Source organism: Podarcis filfolensis (genome assembly GCF_964270895.1).
Source record: "Podarcis filfolensis genome assembly, chromosome: 13".
NCBI lineage: Eukaryota > Metazoa > Chordata > Lepidosauria > Squamata > Lacertidae > Podarcis > Podarcis filfolensis.
This window is the reverse complement of record NC_139615.1, coordinates 12734012-12743687: the sequence shown is the minus strand read 5'-3', so window position 1 is coordinate 12743687 and position 9676 is coordinate 12734012. Positions and strand designations below refer to the sequence as shown.

General features: G+C 43.2%; 1 protein-coding gene across 1 annotated transcript; it reads right to left on the bottom strand.

The window, feature by feature from the left end:
- Nucleotides 1–1018: 1018 nt before the first annotated feature.
- LOC310747328 (olfactory receptor 4Q3-like) lies at nt 1019–8293 on the bottom strand (the record flags this gene model as incomplete). The annotated part of the gene is made up of 3 exons (XM_083581694.1): nt 1019–1998; nt 3341–3541; nt 8125–8293. 3 exons carry the CDS (start codon nt 8291–8293, stop codon nt 1019–1021), a joined length of 1350 nt encoding a protein of 449 aa, XP_083437820.1.
- Nucleotides 8294–9676: the final 1383 nt, after the last annotated feature.

Below are 9676 nucleotides of genomic sequence, written 5' to 3'. Positions count from 1 at the left end.
CATTAGCTGGGAAGGACAACTAAAGAGAACAGGTGGGAAAACTTTTCCATTCCAGCTTTCATATTCCTCCCTTTTAGGGGTCCTGTGTCAGTGATGGGTGCTAGCATAGGCAAAGAGTGGATGCAGACATGGATGTGACTCTTAACTTTGTGCAGCAGCTTACAGTCCAGCCATGTAAATGTCATCTGCTCTATACAATTAAAGTAGTATCATACCACTATAAACAGTAATGACTCCCCCTCCACGAATCCTGGGAACTATAGTCCATTAAGAGTGCTTAGAGTCACTAAGAGACTCCCTCTCACAGTGACAATTCCCTGGGAAGATGCATTGATTGTTAAACTACTCTAGGGACTGTAGCATTGCTTGTCTTGATGAAGCTCAAACCTAACCAACAAGGGCCAAGATTGGTGCGGAGAGGGAGGAATAATGGAAGTGACACTGTGCAAGCAACTAACTAACATTAAAACACAGCCAAAAAAAATTATGTTGTTTTATTTTTACAATAACGAATAGGATTCAATAACTTGAATAGAATGAAAAAGGGTTGGAAAACAAGCAAAAAAGTTTGGTAGAGTACGGTGCTTGTATGATAAACTAAAGAAAGACAAGTTGAACAGATAAATAAGGATAGGACTGAGATTGATGGGGAAGAGGAGGAAACAGGGCTGGTAGAGTACTGAAGTAGGAAGGACAAGCTGCCTCCAATGCCTTTCAATATGATTACAGTGGTACCTCGGGTTAAGAACTTAATTTGTTCTGGAGGTCCGTTCTTAACCTGAAACTGTTCTTAATCTGAGCTAATGGGGTCTCCCGCTGCCGCCGCACCGCCACCACACGATTTCCGTTCTCATCCTGAGGTAAAGTTCTCAACCCGAGGTACTACTTCCGGGTTAGCGGAATTTGTAACCTGAAGTGTTTGTAACCCAAGGTACCACTGTATATGCATTTCACAAGCAAAATGAATGCTGATAAGTGGTGCTCCATTTGTCTGAAGTCAGATTGGTTATGATGTCTCTTAAGTACAACAGTTCCTTTGACACATCTGCTTCCTTTGAGGCACCAGGAGGAGTCTACAGTTGAGCCTCAACTTCCTCATGGCTTCCTTTACCTCTTGGTTCCTCAGGGTGTAGATGAAGGGATTGAGGGCAGGTGTGACCACCACGTAGAACACAGAGGCCAGCTTGTTGGTGTGGGAGCTAGAGAAGGGCTTGAGATACACAATAGCACAGGGCACGTAGAAGAGGCAGACCACTGTCAGGTGGGAGCTGCAGGTGGACAGAGCCTTCCCGCTGCCCTGTCTGAAATGGCCACAGAGGCTGGTCAGGATTGTGATGTATGAAAGGAGCAAGGCCAGAAAGCATGGCAGAGTTAGCAAGCTGCTGTTGACTACCATGAGGATCTCATAGGCATATGTGTCCGCACAGCCCAGCTTGATCAGTTCTGGGATATCGCAGAAGAAGTTGTCCAGGACATTGGGCCCACAGAATGGTAGGTGGGCAATCAAGACCATCTGGATGGTGGAATGAATGAGGCCCCCTGCCCAGCAGAGCATGAGAAGCCTGAGGCAGCACTGGCTATTCATGATGACTGTGTACCTTAGTGGGTGGCAGATGGCCACATAGCGATCGTAGGCCATGAGGGTGAGGAGGAGCATCTCTGCACCACCGAAGACATGGAGGAAGAAGATCTGGGCCATGCAGCCCCCATAGGAAATGGTACGGCCACAGTTCAACAGATCTGCAGCTAGCTTTGGAGCAGCTACTGAGCTGAGGGACATGTCCGCAAGACTCAGATTGGCGAGAAATAAGTACATGGGGATGTGTTGTAGCTGTTTCTCAGACATCACAGTCACTATGATCAACAGGTTGCCCAGAATGACAATGGTGTAGCAGGCAAACACCATGACAGAAAAGAAGATCTGGGAAGGGCGGGAGGCAGAGAAGCCCAGCAAAATAAACTCTGAAATCGTGCTTCCATTCATGATGAGGGCTGATTCTAGTAGGAGAGACAGAGAGAATTGGCACAAGGTGGTAACATTCCTTCAGCCCATGTTCATAGGGACAACCCAATACATTTTGCTGCCTGATGGGAAGGACATGAGGGCATCCCCCATACCATGTGCAGAATCTGACTGAGCTGGCTGTTGAATCTCGTTTCAGCACTGGTGGTGGGGCAATATCTTCCACCAAATCTGAGGGGTGCAGGAGAACTTAAGAGATATGGAGCAGGAAACGTAGGGGATTCAATGACAATCATAGGGTAGAATGAGTGCTACGCCCTTTCATCAGGCTGCCTCACTTTGCCTTATGGGAGAACCTGTCCTTAGTCCTATCTCTTCTGTTTTATTCCCAAGTTACCGCATGCAACAAACTGTTTCAAAGTGATATTCATCTCTTTAAGAAAAAGACTCTGTTTAAAACAGCACTATACCTGAATTAGGCAGATTAATGAGTTTGCTGATTTACATCCCCCCACACACAAATACACTCCTTTTGTTTTTGCTATGCATAAAGAGTTTGGGTAAGACTGTAGAGTGCAGAAACCCAGTCCCTGACAGTAGAATATCACTTTTGATATGCCACTAACCATTTCAAGCATATATTTACAGTATTAAGATCTAGAAACTAGATTGTGAATGACAACTGAGATTTTTCAGGATGTCAAGTTCTGTGTCTAGCAAAATTTTGGAGTGCATACAACTAAGACTATCCATAATATCAGGCACAGCAATGACCAGATCTGGTTTCCTCATTACTGGAGTTTCAGATGCAGATAAAAGCTTATCAGTTTTTTGTTTTTTGTTTTAAAAGGTGGGGATTTATGTATTTTTGGCAAGTGAGTTACTACTATGGTAGAAATGGTGGTGTTCTCTTCTGCTGTCCATAAAGCCCAGTTCTATTCATGTATCCTCAGAAGTAAGTCTCACTATGTTAAATGGACCTCAGCTCAAAGAAGTCTGCATAGTCCTATTGTGTTCAACGACACTTTGGAATTTACATACTAAGGATTCTACTTTTATCATTCTTCTAGTTTTTCCTATTTTTATTAATTGTGTTGGTCTTTCTTGCTTGCAAGTCACTTTGGGAGCTGCAAATAGAAAACAGATCCAAAATCTCATTAACAACAACTTAAATTATGACTACGAATTTGTTATCATCATCATATTATAGATTTATAAACAATCCTGCATCATAAAATCTCAGGGTGGTTCACGGAGTAAAATACAGGGTAAAAACAATAATAAAGAAATAAAAATAAATTCCCATTGCTGGGTCAAGAAGAAGAGACATAGTCTGCAATCCTAAATCAACTTACCACAGAACTCAGTGGGATTTACTTCTGAACAGTATTGTGCTGTTAACTATGATAGCAAAATGACTGGATGCAAGAGTCATGGCACTACTAGAAATAACTACCATGGTCACTTTCATATCAATAGAAGGCAATCCAGTGTCCATACCTCCTTCAATCTCTGCTATCAACACACTATTCCAAGGCAATCCTGAATTCTCCAACTTTTGTGATCTTTTAAAAGTATCTAGGTGGACAAAAGGAGAAAGAGGGGGGCAGGAGGTTGGTTGGTTGGATGGATGGTTGGATGGTGATTATCTCCAGGATTCATTTGTGGGGGTGGATGGTGGTGAGGAAAAACTGAGAACCTGAGTAGAGGGGGGTGGGAATCCTCCACACAATTGTGAATATTGAGAATACGAGTAAGAATGAGCACTTTCCTCAAATTTCTCCCAGACCATTTTGAAGCAAAGAGGTGGCATATCTCGGAGTTTCCTTTTATATACTCCTCCTGCAATAGATGTCTTTGGTTCCCACCCTATGTGACTAAACATGGATTAACTCTTCTTGATGCTGCTTAGCAGCCTAGAGAGATTGTACTGGCTGCTGTGTGGTCCCAAATGAGGTAATTAAAAATCGAAGAGGCTTAGAAGCTGTTTTAAAAGATCTTATCTGCTGCATAATATGTTGGCCTTTCCCACCCCACTTGGGAGAAGATCTGATGCTAGTAAATATTGGTGTGTTTTACTTGTTTTGTATCAGAACCCTTCAAGGGTCTCCAATGTTCCCATCTCATTTTCACAACAACTCTGTGAGCTAGCATGGCCCAAGGACAATAACCTACATAACCCAGTGGGCGCAGCATGACTGAGTTGGGATTGGAACTCACCTCTCCCTTAAAAATGAACCAGTGAGATGTGATGGAGGTTAGTCCATGAGGAGGAATGGGGCACTGTCCCACCAACCACAATCTGCCCTCAGCCAGCCTCCATGTGCCTCCATTTCAACTTCACAATGAGTCCAGGGGGGCACTACCTGTTGGCTTCCTCCTCCATAGTCTCCATGTAGACCCCAGGGACTTCCTGCTCCCATCTCTTCTACTGTCACCTGCCAGATTATGCATTTTCTCAGAAGTTGGAAGGGGGGAAAAAACGTCCTCAGCTTAAAAACCCAGATGACTTTAGTACAGTGGTACCTCAGGTTTCATACGCTTCAGGTTACATACACTTCAGGTTACAGACTCCGCTAACCCAGAAATATTACCTCGGGTTAAGAACTTTGCTTCAGGATGAGAACAAAAATCATGCTTCTGTGGCGCAGCAGCAGCAGGAAGCCCCATTAGCTAAAGTGGTGCTTCAGGTTAAGAACAGTTTCAGGTTAAAAACGGACCTCCAGAACGAATTAAGTACAGTGGTACCTCGGGTTACAGACACTTCAGGTTACAGATGCTTCAGGTTACAGACTCTGCTAACCCAGAAATAGTACCTTGGGTTAAGAACTTTGCTTCAGGATGAGAACAGAAATCACTCAGCAGCAGCACGGCAGCAGCAGGAAGCCCCATTAGCTAAAGTGGTGCTTCAGGTTAAGAACAGTTTCAGGTTAAGAACGGACCTCCAGAACGAATTCAGTTCTTAACCCGAGGTACCACTGTACTTAACCCAATGTACCACTGTACCAATCTCAAGAGGATGTATCCGATACTGCCCCATCTCCGATGTATTGATCATGACATATAGTGGACGCTCAAGTTGCAAACGTGATCCATGCGAGAGGCAAGTTTGCAACCCGAGGCGTTCGCACCCCACAACACTTCGTCTGCGCATGTGCGGGTCATGATTTGGCACTTCTGCACATGTGCAAGCGCCGAAACCCGGAAGTAACCCGTTCCGGTACTTCCAGGTTTTGGCGGGTCCGTAACCTGAAAACGTGTAACCCGAAGCGTCTGTAACCCGTGGTATGACTGTATATACAAATAAAACCTTCAAACTTGTTATTTCATGACCCTTTCTTCCAGGCTGTTTGATATGTTTTCAACTCTGCCATGAATTGCATTCAGCAATACTCCAATGAAACAGTAAAACTGAGCAATTTAATAAAGCAGTTATGATCAAGATGGCAGCAGTGTTATTTTCACTAGCAGATATGGAACTCACACATACTACTTCAGGGAAAGGGCTTCCTTCAACATTAGTCATACTCAGAGGGGACCCATTGAAATTAATTGCCCTAAGTTAGTCATCACTATTAATTTCCACAGGTCTGTTTCAAGTATGACTAACATTAGATGCAATGCAAAATGTTTGTGCAGTGTCCCTCCTTGATACTCGGGTGGGAGCATTCAGAAATGTTCTTTCTTCACCCTGTCATCCAGAATTTTACCATCCAGCTCATGGGTATGGAACTTCAGACCTAGGGGCTAAATGTGGCCCTCTAGGCCTTTCTGCCTGGCCTTTGGAACATTCCCCGGGCAACACACACCTCCTTAGGCCATGCCCTTCACTTGCTCTGCTTCATGCACAGAATGTTTTGGCCTGGCAAGAATGCATCTTTGAATTCTGACAATGCATTTTGGATGCCTGGATGAAGGATAGAAAGGGATCTGTGAGTGTGTGTGGAAACTAACCTACCCTCAGGGCTGGAGTCGTAGGCAAGTCAGCATGAAAGACACAGGGCTTTCTTGTCAGTGAAGCTAACCTTTTTATTCAAGGAAATAAAGAATCATGGATCCACTGTGTGGATGGGGAAGGGTCATGATCCATGGTGGAGCATCTGCTTTGCTTGCAGAAGTTCCTAGGTTCAATTCCCAGCATCTCAGTGCCAGACTTTTTTATGTTCTAGAACTATTCAGACCAATGATCAGATTTTCTACAAAGCAGCTTTTTATGTTCCTGAAAGTTGCAAGCCATGCCACATTTTCCTGTGGGTCTCATTTGTTCTTGATATTTTAAATAAATTGGAGATTCCTTTCAGGAGATGCATTCCCCATCTGCCCACATTCCTTGAGGCCTGCACATCAGCTTTATCAAAGCAGTCTGATGTAACAAGAACTCAGTGATGCAATAGAGGCTCCTCTGCCTTTGTTACTTACCTGCTTGCTCTGCCTGCCCTTGAACCACACAGGTGGTAATCCATGGGATGTCCTTGTGCAACAAATTGGATGAGCCTCCTGCAATAGAGGTCTATGAATCCTCTGTGAACATCCTAGTGACCTTTTCTGAAAATTGTTGACAAAGGTGTCAAAACTCCGGGGAATGCTTGCTACTGTTGAATGCCCCAGAGGGTAATTAAAAATAATGATTCAAGAAATTTTGGGAAATATTCAGCTCCAAAACAGTTCAGCATGTGCAAATATGGATATTTGAGAGATTTCCCTATTGGGGCACCATATATAGCACCCTTCCAATATACCTGATGAGCAGGCCCACCCTCTTTCTGAACCACTCTTGACCTTTCCGGCATCCAGTATTTTTTACCATGGGTTCCTTCTGGATTTGCCAGCTATCACATTTAATCATTTGGAGAAGCATGGGGAATGAATTTTCTCCCAACCACTGTGTTCAGAATAACTTTATGAAAATAGGAAGCTGTCTTACTCTAAGCCAGACCCTTGGTCCATCTTGATCAGTATTGCCCATGTTGATATGGCACCTGCTAACCAGGAGCTGCCAGGGATTGAACTAGGAGTTCTAACTATCTATTGCATGTTTGTGATGCAGAGATACAACAGAAACTGTAACCAAGAAAAATAAAACTAATCCAGCCAGTATTTTTTTGGTGGTTTTTTTTGTGGGGGGGGGGATATAATAGTACTTCAACATTCCCAGTTTCTTTAAATAAGTTCTCTCAATTAGAAGGAAAATATTGATACTGTTTTGATTTTGATTTTATTTTTTACTTATATTTATTCTGCCGGTGGATAAGCTTCCACATCTCATTTAAATTTTGCTTTAGAAGAAATCCAGTGACAACATATGGCTATTGTCCTAATGCATATTGAAGAGTTGCAGATAAAGCTTTAAGTTAGAGATCTGGAACACATATTGGCCCAGTGACAATATTTTAATGACTTTTCTTTTTCACAGAAAAGATTCTGTGAGACATGGAGTAAAGATGAGAGAGAAATTTGGTTTTGCTCACATTTTAATGCTCCTAATTTGCATTTACCAAAGCAATACATGAACCAAAACACAGCTCTCCTTTGAAATCAATACTTCTCCAAATGTTGCAATATAGTTCTTGAACCAAAAACATGTGTGCAAAAAATGTGTACATTCATGAGAATAGCATATAAAAATGCATTTTATTAAGCTTCCAAAAATGTACATATTAAGAGAAACAAAAACTAAAACACTGATAAATTATTGTGAGGACTTTGCAAACTGATATGGGAATGTTGTGAAAAATGAGAAACTGAGAGGAACCACAAATAACAGATTTGTTCATCCCTAGAATGAAGAGAATTTGGGTTGGAGCCAGACAAACTGAATCACACTTCAATCCTACTGATATTAATGTAACTAGAACCAAACCCCAAAAGTTGTAAATCCACATTCCCATATTAACTTTCCAGTTAACATTACAATTTCATAATACTATACCAGCAATAGTTTCAGATGTTTATTTTCTTCTTGTTACTCCTTATTAGCTGCTCTCTTCTGTTCAGTTCAGGCCTCAAAAGAATTATGTATACTTTGGGGAAAAAGATGCAGCCCAACAATCCAGTGCTGGAGGCCAAGATGGAGAAAATTTCTGCAGCCACCATGTATTTCCCTTTGGTGCTTAGATAAGCTGGAACAAAAGAGACCCACACACTGAAAAACACCAGCATACTGAAGGTGATGAACTTGGCTTCATTAAAAGTATCCGGCAGCTTCCGAGCAAAGAAAGCTACAGTGAAGCTGACAAAAGCCAGCAATCCCATGTAGCCAAGAATATAGTAGAACATGTTGGCTGAGCCTTCATTGCATTCCACTATGATTTCTTCAGGCAAGGAGTGCATGTCCAAATTTGGGAAAGGAGGGTTGGCACATAGCCATATCATGCAAATGCTTGCTTGAATACCTGAGCAGCAGAGAACAAGAGAGACTGAAAACCGGTTCCCAATCCATTTCCTTATCTGGGATGTAGGCTTTGTGGCCATGAAAGCCAGAACCACAGTAAGAGTTTTTACCAAGATGGAAGAAATGGACATGGAGAAGACTACTCCAAAAGCTGTTTGTCGTAGATAGCAAGTCAGCAACTGGGGACGGCCAATGAATAGCAAGGAACAGAGGAAACAGAGCAGGAGGGAGATGAGAAGAGTGTAGGTGAGGTTCTCATTGTTGGCTTTGACGATGGGAGTCTTCCTGTGTTTGATGAAGATTCCAAGCACCAGAACTGTGGCTGCAGAAAAAGTCAGAGCCAAAATAGCCAAGCTGATGCCCAAAGGTTCAACAAAAGATAGGAAGTGTAGATCCTTTGGAAGGCATCCATTTTTATTGGAGTTTGGATACAGAGCTTCTTGGCAAGCGAAACAGTCATCCATGTCTGGGGGGTAGAATGGACAAAGAAACAAAGAGATATGATCTCTTTAACTCCAACATACCATAACTGTTTTGCCGTCATAACATGCCATAATTGTTTTATTCCATGCTGAAGGAAACAACTAGGTTTTCTTTCAAAGGCAGAATCCAACAAACTCATCTGATCAGTGCAAAGATTTACTCTTGCACAATGGGACTTCCACCTTCTCTTCTCCCTGGGTGTGCCCTGTAGTTTCCTCAGATCTGCTCCAGAGGGTTGTGGGAATTCCCAAGATTTGATTTAGGGTGCATGGGGAGGAGGGAGGATGGGGTAAGTTCTATGGTACAAGCATAAATCTTTACACTAATTGAACATGTCAGATAATGTCCAGTGTCTGGTTATGCCTATACAATCATCATGAAGCATCATCATGCGGCAACTCCCTTGGAGATCCTTCAAAATGCAGGTCAGAATCAGAACAAATAAAGACATAGCTTTCTTGAGACTTCCGGTCGAGCCACAGACCCGTCGCAAGCGGGATTTTCTCAGTAAGAGAAAGTCCGGGTTCTCGAGGGTAAAAGGGAGTGCTACAGGGCGCGATAGCCCCCCAAAACCCCTCTGGAGGGAAACCATAGGGTCAGGATCCCAGCGGAGCCATTTGCAGATCGCCCGGCCGCCAGGTAACTCCATAATAGGAGCGAAGAGAGCAGCGGGCGGAGAAAGCAGGCACCGGGAAGCCATTGTCTCACCCTCGAGAACGCAGCCCCAGGCTTGCAGGGTGAGTGACTGATTCTCAAAAGCAATCGGAGCCTAATTTGGATTACAATTGGAATATGAAAGAAAGGCTTTGGAAAAAAAAGAAGGAGATAAAAAAGAGGTC